Source organism: Nannospalax galili, unplaced genomic scaffold, assembly GCF_000622305.1.
Source record: "Nannospalax galili isolate Female #2095 unplaced genomic scaffold, S.galili_v1.0 scaffold762, whole genome shotgun sequence".
Lineage (NCBI taxonomy): Eukaryota > Metazoa > Chordata > Mammalia > Rodentia > Spalacidae > Nannospalax > Nannospalax galili.
In genome coordinates, this window is record NW_008350126.1 from 3,566,561 (window position 1) to 3,583,026 (window position 16,466).

The 16,466-nt window shown below is 41.4% G+C and overlaps 1 protein-coding gene across 4 annotated transcripts in view; it reads left to right on the top strand.

Annotated features, from left to right (window-relative positions):
* Positions 1-16,466, top strand: part of Auh (AU RNA binding methylglutaconyl-CoA hydratase) — a 128,752-nt gene that overhangs the window by 35,485 nt on the left and 76,801 nt on the right. For 3 of the 4 annotated variants that reach the window (XM_029570524.1, XM_017801736.2, XM_008847351.2), the window contains one exon: positions 15,224-15,316. The exons of the other annotated variant lie outside the window; for it this stretch is intronic. In XM_029570524.1, coding sequence (XP_029426384.1) covers positions 15,224-15,316 — 93 coding nt within the window. The remainder of the gene's footprint in view (positions 1-15,223; positions 15,317-16,466) is intronic. 4 annotated transcript variants of the gene reach the window in all.

The window sequence follows — 16,466 nt, forward strand, 5'->3', positions numbered from 1 at the left end:
TATGAAAGCCAAAGAGCCTGGACAAAGCCTGGACCAAGGTATTTCCAGTTCTAAATGATAATAGATGCCAGCTCAGAATACTTTACCCAGGAAAGATTTCTATTATAGTTGAAGGGGAAAGAAAAATCTTCCATGACATGAAAAGCTTGAAAGAATACATGTCCACAAAACCAGCCCTTCAAAGAATACTTGAAACAATACAAAGAGAAGAGAGAGGAACAGCTATACCCTAGGGGCAACAAAAGAAAACAAATAAAGGTGTAATTGAGAAAACATAAAACTAGACAAAGAACACAAACAGCAGTCAAAATGATGGCAACCAATACACATCTTTCAATAATAACCTTATAGATCAATGGACTGAACTCCCCAGTCAAAAGATACAGCTAACTGAATGGATTAAGATACAAAATCCATCTTTTTGTTATTTGTAAGAAACCCATCTTACCTTCAAGGACAGGCACTATCTTAAGGTGAAAGGATGGAAAAGAATATTCCAAGCAAATGGCACTAAGAAGCAATAAGGGGTTGCAATTCTAATATCTGACAAAATAGACTTCAAAGTAAAACTAGTCAGAAGAGTTAAGGACAGTCACTTCATTCCGATCAAAGGAACAATTAACAAAGAAGATATTACAATCTTTAACATATATGCACCAAACTCTGGTGTACCTAAATTTATAAAAACAACACTACAGGACTTTAAGACACAGATTAACCCCAACTCAGTAATAGTAGGGGATTTCAATACCCCACTGTCTCCATTAGACAGGTCAACTGGACAAAGAATAAACAGAGAGAATTAGCAATACCATACATCAAATGGACCTAACAGACATCTACTAAATATTCCACCCAAGCACCAAAGAATATACTTTCTATTCAGCACCCTATGGAATGTTCTCCAAAATTGACCACATACTGGGGCACAAAACAAACCTCAGCAAATACAAAAAAATTGAAATAATTCCATGCATTCTATCGGACCACAATGCAATAAAGCTCAAAATCAACACTGGGTGAAACCCTAGTCACTGCATGAACTTGTGGTGATTGAACAACACACTCCTAAACAATGAGTGGGTCAAAGGAGAAATTAAGAAAGAAATAAGAATTCCTGGAATTCAATGAGAAGGACAATACAACACAACACAACCTTTGGGGCACTTTAAAAGTAGTTCTGAGAGGGAAGTTTATAGACCTAAGTGCCTACATTAAAAAATTAGAAAGAGCCCAAATAGGGGCTAGAGAGTTGGATCAGCAGTTAAGAGCACTGACTGCTCTTGCAGAGGACCCGGGTTTGATTCCCAGCACCCACATGGCGGCTAGGAACCATCCTTAACTCCAGTTCCAGGGGAATCTGAAGCCCTCTTCTGACCTCCGCGGCATTGCACGCCCCAGGTGCACTCACATACATGCAGGCAATACACTCGTACAATAAAAAAATAATAAATAAAATATTTAAAAAAAAAAGAGTCCAAATAAATGACCTAACACTACAACTCAAGACACTGGAAAAGCAAGAACAAATGAAACCTAAACCCAGCAGAAGAGAAGTAACAAAAATCAGAACAGCAATTAATGAAATAGAAACAAAGAAAACAATACAAAGATTCAAGGACTTTAAGAGCTGGTTCTTTGAAAAGCTAAACAAGATAGAGAGACCCCTAGCCCAGTTAACCAAAAGAACGAAAGAGCAAATCTAAATCAACAAAATAAGAGATGAAAGGGGAAATGTCACAACAGACACTGAGAAGATCCAAACCATTATAAGGGAATATTTTAAAAACCTATATGCTACTAAATTTGAAAATCTAAAAGAATTGGATGGATATTTAAAATCACGGGAACCACCAAAGTTAAACCAAGAAGAGATCATCAATTTAAACAGACCCATAACGTATAAGGATTGAAACAGTAATACAAAGCCTACAAACCAAAAAAATCCCAGGCCCAGATGGATTTACAGCAGAATTCTACCAGACATTTAAAGAAGACCTCCAACCAATGCTACTTAAATTATTCAAAACAATAGAAACAGAGGGAGAACTCCCAGAGTCCTTCTATGAAGCCAGCATCACTCTAATACCTAAACCAGGTGAAGACACAACCAAAAAAGAAAACTACAGACCCATATCCTTATTGATCATAGGTACAAAAATTCCCAACAAAATACTTGCAAACCACATACAGACACATCAAAAAGATCATTCACCGGGGGTTGGAGAGATGGCTCAGTGGTTAAGAACACTGGTTATTCTTGCAGAAGACCTGGGTTTGAATCCCAGCACCCATATGTCAGCTAACAACTGTCCGTAACTCCAGTCCCAGGGGATCTGACAGCCTCTTCTGACCTTTGTCAGCATTGTAGGACATGGGTGCACTTAGCTACATGCAGGCAATACATGAATACACATAAATAAATAAATAAAATAAATAAATAAATAAATAAATATTTTTAAAAGATAATTCACCATGATCCAAGTAGGCTTTATCCCAGAGATGCAGGGATGGTTCAATATTCGCAAGTCAACAAATGTCATTAATCATATAAATGGACTCAAAGACAAAAAAACACATTGTCATCTCAATAGATGCAGAAAAGGCTTTTGACAAAATTTAGCATGCATTTATGTTCAAAGTCCTAGAGGGAAATGGACTGGAGGGAACACACCTCAACATAATTAAAGCTATATACAACAAACCCATAGCCAACATCATTCTAAATGGAGAAAAACTGGAAACATTCCCATTAAAATGAGGAACCAGACAAGGATATCTGTTCTCTCTACTCCTTTTCAACATAGTGCTTGAAGCTCTTACTAGAGCAATAAGAGAGGAGAAGGAAATTAAAGGAGTACTGATTCGAAAAGAAGAGGTCAAACTCTCCCTTTTTGCAGATGATACAATACTATACCTCAGGGATCCCAAAAGTTCTACCAGTAAGTCCTAGAACTGATCAACACTTTCACTATAGTGGTAGGTTATAAAATCAGTCTACAAAAATCAGTAGCCTTTCTATATACCAATAATAAGCAATTGGAGAAAAATTACTGGGAAATATTCCCATTTATAATTGCTGTATTAAAATGCCTTGGATTAAATCTGACCAAAGACACCAAAGATTTCTACAATGAGAATTTTAAATTGTTAAAGAGATTGAGGAAGACACCAGGAGATGGAAGGACCTCCCATGCTCATGGATTAGAAGAATTAATATTGTGAAAATGACCATCCTACCAAAAGCAGTATGTAGATTCAGCACAATCCCAATAAAAATGGCCATGACATACTTCCCAGAATTAGAAAAAAACCATCCTTAAATTTGTATGGAGGCACAAAAGACCCCAGATAGCCAAAGCAACCCTGAGCACAAAGAGCTGCACTGGGGGGATTACTATACCAGATCTCACAGTATACCACAGAGGTATAGTCATAAAAACAGCATGGTACCGACACAAAAATAGACATATAGATCAATGGAACATCATTGAAGACCCAAACCCAAGTACACACAATTTCAACCACCTGATATTTGACAAAGGTGCCAAGAACACACAGTGGAGGAAAGACAGCATCTTCAACAAATGGTGCTGGCAAAACTGGATCTCTACCTGTAGAAGAATGAAACTAGATCCTAATTTTTCTCCTTGTATAAAAGTCAACTCCAAGTAGATCAAAGACTTCAATGTGAAACTGGAAACCCTGAAACTATTAGAAGAAAATATTGGCAGTAACTTACAAGATGTATGTGTAGGAAAGGATTTTCTAAATCAGACAGAAGTTGCTCAGGAATTAGGGCCAGCAATCAATAAGTGGGACCTCATTAAACTAAAATGCTTCTGTACAGCAAAAGAAGAAATCAAAAAAGTGAAGAGAAAACCCACAGAATGGGAAAAAATCTTCACCAGTGACATATCTGACAGAGGTTTAACACCCAGAATTGAGAATCCAAATGACCCAATTAAAAGATGAGCTAAAGATCTAAACAGAGAGTTCTCAAAGGAAGAAATAAAGATGGCTAAGAAACATCTCAAACTGTTCAATGTTGTTAGTAATTAGGGAAATACAAATTAAAACCACCCTAAGGTATCACCTTACCCCAATAAGACTGGCTAGGATCAAGAGAACAAATGATACCAAATGCTGGTGAGGATGTGGAGAAAGGGGAACATTCACTGCTGGTGGGACTGCAAACTCGTGCAGCCTCTGTGGAAAACAGTGTGGAGAACTCTTAAAAAACTGAAAATGAACCCACCATATGACCCAGTTACATCACTCCTTGGCATATACCCAAAGGACTCATCCTATTGTTAGAGACACTTGTACAGCCGTGTTTGTTCCTTGTCTTCTCACAGTAGCTAAGAGATGGCAGCAAACTAAATGCCCCTCAACTGACGAGTGGTTAACAAAAATGTGGTATATTTACACAATGGAGCTCTGTTCAGCAGTAAAGAAAGATGAAATAATGAAATTTGCAGTTAAATGGATGATGTAGAAACTGTTGTACTAAGTGAAGTATCACAGATTCAGAAAAATAAAAGATGTATGTTCTTCCTCATTTGTGGATGCTAGCACCAAATCCTTTTAAATTCCATGCCCTTTTAATAAGATGATACTGTCATAGCAGTCTCTTCTGCATGAAATAACTACCATCACCATGACTCCAGCTGAGCCTGATCGCTAAACATCACCACAATTGGGCTTGTTGTGGGTTATGTTCCTTCATTAAAGGAGGGCCAAGCAGGGTTGTGTCATTGGGCCCTCTCCAATGACAGTGAGTATCCAACCACTCTTCTCAGCCCTAGTCACACATGGTCTTCTAGATTTGGGGAGGGCTAAAGTATACAGTCTGTGGAAGGCCAGGAAGAGAAGGCTTGACCTATATACCCTCAGGTCATATATCCACCTCAGCAACCCATCAGTTATATTGGTAAGTAAGCTCAGAGGAAAATTCTTTGGTTCCCCAGTAAAATTTTAATCAAGCATTGGTTTGACACTATAACCTTAAAAGGGAATAAGCTTGTTTAGTATCCCAGGAAAAGCATTCTCACAACAGATGGAAAATTTATTTGCTAATGTTATTATGTCTTATAATTATTTAAAAAAAAGAAAATGAGAATGTTAAAGATGTTAAAGGGACATGGGAATGGAGATATTTTCCACAATAGACAGAAAAAATGAGAAAGTCTAAGCAAGTGATGAAGGTCAGTGTAGGTTTGCTATGATATAAAAGGGTAGACAAAAATAATATACACATAATCTTAAAATTTCTAAGGTCATAGTTTAGTCAACTAGTTTAAGGAACAAATCCAGAGTACATCACTCTCAAGTCCTTTTTAGTTTTTAACAAATAGATTACTAACAAAAAGCTAAGCAAGTTGGTGTAGGCCTATAATTTTGGCACTTGGAGGCTGAGGCAGGAGAGTTGTAGGCTTGAGGCCAGCCTAGGCTGTAGAGTGAATTTAAGGCCAGCCCCGTCTATTAAGTTAGTAAGATTGTCTCAGAAAAGCAAAACAAAAGGAAAGACTATTAACCCAAAGAAGAGGGGGAAGCATATCATATTGGTATCAGTCAACACTGTAAGATAAAACACATTTTAGTGATATTTGCTGTATGTGGTGAAAAGTGAGACCTGTGTATATCTAAAACTAAAGCCTCAAAATATAAAATGATATAAAATGACAAATTTATCATCATTAGCAATGTTAGCATTATGGGTATTACCATGAGCTTTCTTTGGGTCCAAAGGACAAAACTGATAAATAATTTTAAAAATGTTTTATTTGCTATTTTTCTTTTATGTGTATTTTGCCTGCATGTATGTAAGTACATCACATGTGTGCAGTGTCCATGGAGGCCAAAGAGGGTGTCATATCCCCTGGAACTGGAGTTATGGATAGTTGTTAATCACCATGTGGCTGCTGGGAACTTCCAGCAAGTGTTCTTAGCTGAGCTATCTTTCCAGATCCTGATGAATGATTTTTAAAAATAAGGAAATATACAACATGACTTCAAAGTTTGGCTTAGTAGATTTACCCTTAGCCTAGAGAGTATGTGTTATTTTTATGGGTTCATGAAATGCTTATAAAAATATGCTGTGCTAGATCCATTAGGTCTGTTAAAATTTCAGAAAATTGATACATAGGGACCTAGTTCTTGGTCCACATGAGATTTGGTGAAAGTGGTACTTGAAAGACATTCACATCCTTAAATTCATGTTTGCAAGAGAAAAACTACTGATAAATAGCTAATCATTAGCTCAAAAGACTGGAAATCCAGGAAAATTCTAGGAAAACAGCAGTGCAATGACGAGACATGAGTGACACACAAGCCAGAGAGGGACAGCATTGAGCGGGGCCACTCCTGAGGGTGCGAAACAGACTCCATCAGAAACGCTGCGGAGAATGTGAAGATAGATAGTAAGAAAACACCATGAGAAAACCCGATGCCAGTAGATGTGAAAGGATCAGTTAAGAATGCTGTTGAAAGTTTTGTGGCTCCTGCTCTCCATCCCTCATCTCTACCCTATCCCATCCCTGTCACACCCAGCACCAAACTCAGCACTTAGATATCAGGAGCTTCTTCCATCTTAGTGACTCACTGAACCTTTGGGGATGGGGGTGGGGGTGGGGGTGGGGGTGGGTGCCTTTATGCTTCAGTACCAGCCAGCGAGAATTTGCTCCTGAGCTTATACCAGTCTGACTCTTCTTCTCACACAAGGCCTGAGGCCTGTGGAACTTGGAGAAGACCCAGCAGTTTGTCAGAAAAGACTAAGGTGTTTCCTGGAGTATAAGGGTGGTTTTCTTTGGAGAATGCTAAATTTAATTCATGGCTTTAGGCAATTAAAGTAAAATCATATGTTCACCCTTAGTGTAGTGGGAAAAAGCATTTGGGAAATGTCAGCATCTATTCATGGAAAAGTTCAGTAAACTGGGGATAGAAGGAAACTATCAGGATTTTTTGCGAAGTTTTATCTTATATATGTGAGTACACGACTGTAAAGCAGAACACTGTTCATCACAATTTAGTTAAGTCTCTGAAGAAAGATTCAGCCTCTGAGCATGCCTTAGTAAGGCATGAATAACTTCACTGGAGTCTAAAATGCTGTTTGCCACTTAGCATATTTAATCATTCCATTCATTTCAGTTATTTACGGTGTTGAACTAAGACATATGTAGGTATAAGCCTCCCAGGGTCTCCTTCCTCTTACGCTGGCCCCTGCAGATGAGTAAGCACTGAGTGCTGATGGGCTTGTACCCTCTTGGTTTGTCTCTTTTCACATTTCCTTTTGACTCATTCACCAGAGAGCCCACAGACACCTGTGCGTTTAGATCGTGGTGCCTTGTCACCATTCTGTACCAGTCACGGCTCTTGTAGGTGTTCGACAGTTCACCACTACTTGTAACTTTGATTCCAGGGGATCCAGCGCCCTCGTCTATCCTCTGTGTATACCTGTCCTCATGTGCACATCCCCCCTCAAACATATGAAGTAAATCTTCACTAGAAGAACGGAACATTGTGTGTGTTAATTTTTCTCCTTTTACTCATCTTAGTTTTGGTTTCTTTGATTTGGAGCACGCATTGGTCATTACTTCCTTTTCTTTGCTGAGCAGTATTCTAGGGCACATGTGCCACATCCTGGACATGGGGGTCGTGTCTGACCGAGGCCACTCCTGCAGTCTTACATGTGAGTCTTCTTCATCTTTTCATTTGTAAGTGTAACCCCAGGAGTTAGGGTTCCCCTGCTTGTCCCCCTCTCTAGGATGGTGAGACTCTTAAGTTCCCTGTGTTTAGCTACCCAGAGCTCTCAAATTTGAAACACTTTGAAGTCTTGTAGGAGTGGAGGCTTATGGGTCTATGGGACACAGGATGGGATTCTACCTTTCTAGGAGGCTTCTAAGTATTGTAAATGGTGCTGGTGCCACCCATTCAGAACAGGAAGGGTGCCTAGCTTGATCACTCAGGGAGCAAGGGTGTGCTGGTTTTCTGCTAGGTGAAAGTAAACTGCTGAAAGTGTTCATTTTTATCAGAAGCAGATGTGACTCCATTGTGAAGGCAAGCAAGATTTTACATTATGCAGTCGGAACCCCAGTCAACAGTGAAAGTCACTGCTGAGTTATGTGATTAGTTGTCGCCTTCCAGTGGGAGTGTGTGGGGATGAAGCCTGCCAGCTTCTCTTTGCCTAAGGAGATGCTCACAGTTGACCTGCCCTGCAGCTGACTTTCCTACTGTACATCCTGTGCTGGGGCAGAGCTCTTACAGTCAGCTGCGTGGAGCTTTGTGTCCTGCTTCCCGCAGTCGCTATTTGGACCCCAGTGCTGGCAGTGCTTTAGCAGTCTCGGCATTTTCCTTCTCTCTGGTGCTTAGGGAGGATGGAAGGTGAATCAGCGTGCCAAGTCTTTAGGCTTCTGATTCTGGGCTACAAGAATTGGTGATAGACAGTTAAGGCAGGATGCTGGACTAGACCACCCGTGCCCACACCATAGAGATGCTGAGCAAGGAACAGCTACTGCTTCGTGCCTCAGTGTCCCCATCTGTAAATGCCCTGATCTATAAACTGACGTTTAGATTTTTCTGATGTGGTAAGACTGATGGGCGATTTACATAAATAGTTTCATGTAGTGTCTGTTGCATACATAGTTATGTGCACAGAAAGGTAGGAAGACAGGAGGATGTGTGATGAGCTTAGGAAAGTTTAACAAGTTTGCCCAGGTCCATCAGGTCCCAGTGGTGGGTTTGACTGGTGTTCAGCACCCGAACTTCCCACAAATGTGTTCTGTTGCTTCCATAAGCCTTGGGCTCAGTGCCTGGCATGCCTCTGATGAAGTGTTGAGCTCAGGTTTGCCAGTTTCCCCCTTAGCTACAGTCAGCATGCGTGTGATACACTTAGCATTGGCAGACTCTAATTAGACTGTCCCCGAAGTTCTGGCTTGAATATTTGTCAGGAATAAGTTAATGAACCTGGTGTGTGCTGTCAGTTATAGTAAAGAATAGGTTCTTATAAATAAATGGATGACTTTTGAAAAGTTACAACTGTTTTTATTGCCACTGAGAAAGTCACATACCGCTTTATGCCACATAACATGCTTTTGTCAACATCCATCAGGTTGTTCTAAAGATGTAGAAGGAAAGATACGTTGGTGTGGTTTGGTAATACTGTGTTGCTGAGATTCTCAAAGTGTGCTTTTACAAACTTTAGACCCAGCTATGTTCACTACTAAGAAAAGTGCCTTTTGCTGTATTGCTCAGTGTGAGCTGCAGCCAGGATGCCTTGTGCCCTGCTGGGTCTCTCAGTCTTGCCCTGCGTGGCAGTAGGAATCTGATACCTTGCTGTTTGCTCGCATTCCTCTGGCTTTACTTAGAGGAGGGAGTGATGACTAATTTTGTCACACTGTTATAAGGCAGTTTTACTCCATTTTTTTCCTGGCTGATTCACACTCTTTAACTTTTTATGAATTGATGCAGCCTGGAAGCACAGATCTTGTGTGTGTGGGAGGGAATGCTGGCCTTCAGCTGGTGGCTCTTGATAGAACAACTCCCTCAGTAAGGAATAGTGCTGCTGTTTGAGTTTTCCATCCAGCCTCCGCTTCTGTATTTTGTTCACTTGATTTGATTTTTTTTTTTTTTTTTTTTTGATCTTTTTGAGACAGGATTTCCCTGTAGACTGAGCTGGCCTGGAACTCACTATGTAGACCAGGCTGGCCTTGAATTTACAGAGCTCTATGTGCCTGCCTCTGCTTCCTGAGTGCCAGGAGTAAAGGCATGCGGCACCACACCAGGCAATAATTTTTTAAAGTTACATTTTGTTATTTATTTGTGTGGAGGTCAGAGAACAGTTTGTGGGAGTTGGCTCTCTGCTTCTACCATGTGGATGCTGGGGACTGAACTGATGTGGTCAGGGCTGGCTGTGAGTACCTTTACCTGCTGACCTGTCTTGTTGACCCTGTAATACCAGTTTTTAAACAAAATCAAGTTTAAAAATCACACAATCATCACTAGCATTGTCTGTAATCAAATTGTGTATGTTTTTCTGTAGGCTTAAAGGGAACCTTACACATTTTCTCTCCCTGAAGAGCAGAAAGTAGACACTACTCCCTGGCCCAGCACGAACTGCCAGAGGCTGGCCTTCTGTGTTCCCTTCTTTAAATAGCTGAACTCTTTAATTATTTGCTTTAATTATATTTTTAGGAGCATTTCAAAGGATTATTATCTTCCTTGTCATACCTGGCTCATTTCCTGGACTGAAACTCAAAATAGTATCTGATCTGTTGTTGCTAACACACTGAGTCATGATTTCTTCTGGAGGTTGAGAATAGCTGGAGCCTGGGATTTCAAAATGTTCCTGTTCGGTCTTCTGTGGGCATATGCAGCTGCTGCCAGACCATTCCCCTGGTCTCTGAACTGATAGCCTGCCTTTCGAAGCGTGCTTACCTTCAGAATTTATAGTACTGTAAAATCAGTAATAGTTAATTATCCACCGAGTAAATTAAGCTGCTCTACTTAAATAATTCTTTAGTAGGAAAAAGTTTGTGGACAGCCTTCAACAATGCGTTTTTATGTTAATAAACTGAAATATCTGAAGTTCCAAGTAATTAACCTATGGTGCTGTTATCCTGTTTTTCATGTTCTTTTTAGACTCCCAATTTGTTGTCATTCTGTGTTCTGTGTTTCTTATAAGTTGTAATGGTTAATTTTTTTATTCCCTTGAAAAACTTCATTTCTCAAATTTTATATTTTTTTTCTAGGTTTACAAATAACCTATAAAAATAGTATTAAAATACTTTTTATTAGTTTCTCAAAGCATGAACATTAGGAAAGTGTGATATGGTACTGCCTGACTTCAGAATCCTGAAGCCAGAGCTGGAGCGCCTTGGTTCTAGCCCCTCCTTCCCCCATGTCTAAGGCCAACATCTCTGGACATTGTTGACCCCTCCCATTGCACCAGACTGGGCCTGAAACCCCAGTCATTGTGTCCTGCTAACATATCCAGCTTGTCTCTTGTACCAGTCCTTACCTTGTAGGGTTGGGAGGCTGTGCTCACTAAGCAGCTTCATGCCAGCCTCTGTCTGCTAGTGTGGGAGCTAGGGTCTGGTATGTCTGCCCCAGTCTGGGCTCACAGCCAGCACCACCCACCTAGTTTCAGTGCCTTCTTATACATTTTCTCATTTTAGGTTTTTTTTTTATGCTTTTGAAGAGATAATGTATTTTCTAACTTTGTGTTGGCTTGGTGTAGGTGTAATATTTAAATGTAAAGTTTATTTGAGAATATTAATGAAAAAAACTGTAGCGTAAAGCCTCGTTTGCTCTTGGAAACAGCAGTTCCCTCTGCCAGTGTTTAGAACTCTGGATGCCCTGGAGTCCTGCTCTTCTGTTTCCTTGGAGCCTCAGACAACTTATTTCTTTGTGCCATCTGCTTGTCAGTATCGTCACATTTAAGAGTAGTTTCTCTTTCCACACATATTATATCAGTTTGCCTTCATTTTAGGGGAGAAATGTAAGGAATCTGAGATTGCACCTGCTTACTGTGATTTGGAATTACCTGTCACTGGTACCTCAGTTTTAGCCTGAGCAATAGAAATACCTTAGGCTTGAGTTTGGTTTTAGAGGATGTTTAAACTCATTTTTGTTATTTTTCTTTCTAAGAATTTATTTATTTATTTATTATTTATTTATTTATTTGTGTGTGACTGTGTGTCAGTCTGCATGGCAGACGTCAGACAGAGGTCAGTGTTGGGGGTCTTCATGAATTCTCTCCACCTTATGTTTGGAGCAGTCTCTCTCTGAACCTGGAGCTCACTAATTCAGCAAGACTGGCCTGGCCAGTGAGCTCCAGAGACCTTCTTGTCTCAGCCTTCTTCCGCTGTGATTATAGGCATGTGCTGTCAAGCCAAACTTTTTTTTTTTTTTTTTTTTTTGGTCTTTTTGAGACAGGGTCTCCCTGTAGCCCCAGCTGTCCTGGAACTCACTATGTAGACCAGGCTGGCCTTGAACTCACAGAGATCCACCTGCCTCTGCCTCTCAAGTGCTGGACTACAGACGTGTGCCACCACGCCTGGCCCTTGCCAAACTTTTTATATGAATGCTGGGGATCCAGACTTTCATCCCTTGACCCACTGGGCATCTCCCCTATTTATTTTTCTTTTGAAAAATCAGCTTAAGATACAGAAAAAACAAAGTTAGTTTTTGTTATTGTTCTCGTATACCCAAGGTAACACAGAGCATTCTGTGACCAGATATATGAAGTTTTCCCCCTCAGGTGCAAGTAAGCTCTTCTGCAGTATACTTTCCAGTGGTTTCCAGGTGTTATTTAAATTCTGACACTGTCTGAAGATGACACCAGCTGCCACAGGACTGTCCCCACCTAGGATGCTAGTCACAAGCAGTGGTTGGCACCCACTTTTGAGTGACTAATTGTAAGTTGGCACCTCCATGAGTTGGTCTTCTTGTTTGTAGACACACAGCTAATACCCTGGATCTGGAGTAATGCGTGTTCTTATGGCTGATTTCAGCCATACCCTGCTCAGCTTCAGGATGGGATGGGTCACAGAAAAGAAGAAGCTTGCAAATGAACAGCCAGGGGAAGAGAGCCATAGGGTAAGGTTGGGAGAAGGCTGCAGGCTTCTGTGGTCCTTCTCTGTGGCTTCCCTTCCTAAGCCTCTTGTTCAGGTATTCGAAAGTCCCTCTCAGCCCTCTCCTTTGACATTTTTATTGAGACTTCTTTTATTGAGGCAGAATTGATTACTGGCCATGGTGATCAACTCCACCTTCAATCCTTCTCCTGTTAGAAAATTTGGTGTTATGGAGCCAAAAGTCTCAATCCTGTCTGGTCATCATAGCTTGGTCTGAGCAGCCCCATCCTGAAGCCAGCAGTGGCTGACTGACAGCAGCCAAATCATTAGCACACATAAGACTTTACTCCATATCCCAAGGGATTCAGTGATGTGTGTCTAGAAACAGAGGAGACCATATCCATTTGACAGTATTTAAAATGAAAGAGATCACCACAACAATACTGAAGAAAACTTGAAAGTAGGTCAGATTCTAGGTTTATGGTAGTGGAGGTGAAGGAGCTGTGAGTGCAAAGCCTTGAAATTTTATACCAGATGGGTATTGACAGTACAGTAGTGGATGAGTTGGAGAAGAGGGCGCGAGTACCCTGAACATAAGAAGGGTATTGGAACAGTGCCTTGGCCAACTAGCAAGACATCCACGTGAGCGGAAACTTGGCCATATACTGAGTCTGTAGTGGGAGGGACTATTGGATTGGAGTGGGAACCCAGAGTGCCTGTCTGAGGCTGGAGGGAAGATTGAATCAGTGAGCGTACCCCTCATCTTCTGCTGGAAGCTTACCCTGTTTTTATCTTAAGAGTGGAATAAAAATGCGTGATTTTAAATCCGGGAACAACATGACTGTGTCTGTGTTGTAGGAAGACTGCCCTGAAGAAATGTGGATGGTACACTGAAGGGGGCAAGTTGTAGACAGGAGATTAAGACAGGGCTTCCTGCCACTGAGAGTGATGGGCCCAGAACTCCTGCTGCAGAGATGGGAAGAGGTCTGAGAGGTTTGTAAGTTGTTGAACTAAGACAGCTGGACATAGGAATTTGAAAAGGATCTCTAAGCATGACTTCGGGCACTATCCTGAGTGGTGAACGGAAGGATTACTAGAAATAGAAGGATGGAGGAGGTGTTGGTTTGGACATGACAAAGCATTACAGTAGAGAGGTGCAGCAAGCACTGGGCTGTGTGACACAATGTAGAAGTTTGGGTGTGAGGTAGAAATGGAAGTGTAATTGTTGTTACAGGTGGTAGAAGTGTGTGTGGGAATGAGACCTTGAGGAGAGGGCTTATATTGAGAAGACTAAGAAATAGCCAGAGGTGGAGGAAAGGGAAGGTTAAGAGACCCTCCTAGTTTGCAAAAGTGGCAGTGCCCCGGGATTAATGTTGCTCAGCATCCAGGCAGTGTGTGCAGGTGGTGTACTGACTGGCATTATGATGTTACTGTAACTGGGGCAGCAACAGTCTTGGTGTATAGGGGGTGAATGGCTGTGGGTTGTAGGGACTTAATTCTAGATTGCAAGGGGATACCAGCTACAGGGTTGTAGCAGGGCAGGGGAACTATTATAGGTAACTCCATCCAAACTCCTTTTATATACGTATATGTAACTCATATGTGGTTGTTAGATTTGAAACTTAAGCCATGAGTGTTAAAATTGGAGTACCCATCAATCTTAGGAAACTAGTAAGGGGTCATGTGGGAGATTTCAAGGGGAAAGGATAGAACACAGAGTATGAAGGGGGAAGGGTAATAATAGAACAGGAGTGGTTAAATGTGGTGGGGGTTGGAAGGGCAGGGTAGAGTAGTGGAGGGAGTGTGGGGAGGGATAACTGACACTGAAGGCCTTAGGAAAAGTCAGTGGAAACTACTATTGTAGAAGCTTCCTAAAATATTCTCCTGTAGGTTCAGGAAACTCTGGTTGAAGGTTCTATGAATGCTGTCCCTTCTCAGAGCTGTCTCTGGTCAGGAGAGTACTGTGGGTAGAGCCTTACTACTGCTCACTTGAGGAGTGGGCCAGTTGTGCTCTGTGTGCATGTGTGAACAGGTGTTATTTCTCTGAATAAAACTGTGTTCTAGGCACCAGTAGCCCACAAAGAGTCATGAGTTTCAAAATGATACGTAAGTTATCCTGACTTGAATTTGTATGAACCAAGTACTTTTTAAAAACTTTACGTTATTAGATTATGAAGTTGTAGAATTCAATTAAAAAAAAATCCTCAGGGGCTAGAGAGAGGGCTCAGAGAGGGCACTGACTGCTCTTGCAGAGGACCCGGGTTCAATTCCCCAGCACCCACATGGCAGCTACAAGCTGTCCTTAACTCCAGTTCCAGGGGAATCCTACAGACCTCTTCTGACCTCCGCGGCACTGCACGACACGGGTGCACTCACATACATGCAGGCAATACACTCATACACATTAAAAAAAAAAAAAATCCTCAAAGTAGTTCAGGAAGATGGGAATGCTCAAAGGTATTGCCCACTCATAGGGGTGGACCATCTGTATGCCACAGAAAAAATTTGAGGAATGTTGGGAATGCTGTGTTTTATTAAAGACAAGAAGGTATAAAGTTTCCATGTGACATCCCACTTTAAAACATGCTCTGAAATGAATTGGGTGGTGAGGTGATGCTTTAAGTGAAGGAAGTTAACTTTCTCTGTTTCAGCGAATCTTCCAGTGCCAACGATCGCAGCAATAGACGGACTTGCTCTGGGTGGTGGTCTGGAGCTGGCGTTAGCGTGCGATATACGAGTAGCAGGTGAGAATCCTCTAAGAACATCAATTTAAAGTGGGAGCTGGGTTAAAGAATTACATCATGCTGTTTGCATGAAAACAGATAGTTGGAGATTGCCATGTTTATTGAAATAAACCAGATCCAGAAAGACAAATAGCACATTTTCTCCCTTATGTAGAATCTAGATTACTAGATTACTAAACAAAACGACATGAAAAGGAGACTTTGGGAAGAGGAAGGGAACCACTATATGGGGGAGAGGGGATATTGTCAGAGTCCTTATAGACATGTATGACAGTCTCATAATGAAATCCATTATTTTGTACAATGAATATGTACTAATAAAACCTGGGACTGGGAGGATAGGTTAGTATTGTAGTGTCTGCAAGGCCCTGGGTTTCATTTCTAGTGCCAAAGAATGGTGGCGTTCTCCAGAGAAGGGTGTTTACTTCTCAGGTAATTCCATGTTGTGTTTCCTGTTGAGTGGAACGTTTTTAAAAGCTCATCTATTGAGTCTAGCATTTGAAATTCCCACTTAAGATAGCTGTGTTTTGTCTCTTGTTCAGTCTTAGCAGTGGGAAAAAGACACCTGGATTTGGGTCAGACATCAGAGCTGGGAGTTGGGGTTGCCCTTTTTAGACTAATTTCCTTCTATTTAAAATTAGGGTAGTGTGGCTGAAGAGGTAGCTCAGTGGTTAAGTGCACGGGCTACTTTCCCAGAGGACATGGGTTTGGTTCCCAACACCCACATGGCTTCTCACTACATTTTGTAACTCCAGTTCCAGGGTCTCCAATGTCCTCTCCTGGACTCTGCAGGCACCGAGTATGAATGCATTACACATGCATGCAGGCACTCACATATACACATAAATAAATAAATCTTAAGAAAAATAAGTAAAATAGGGGTGGTGACCATAGCTCTGTGGAACTAACCTGTGGAGTTGTCAGGGACTTGCTTGACCAGCACTTACCAACTTTGATCCAGTAATGACAACTTCATCCTCTTGAAGTTTGCTCTCTTCCTGGGTGGTTTTCTGACTGTGTGTGAGGTAGGTGTGAAAACAGTTGGTGCTGACCACTTGCTGGGTGCTGACCAGGGGCCTGTGGCACTTGATATGCTGTCACTCTCTCTCCTGCCTGGCACCTCATGAGATTCAGCCAGAGCAGGGGGGGT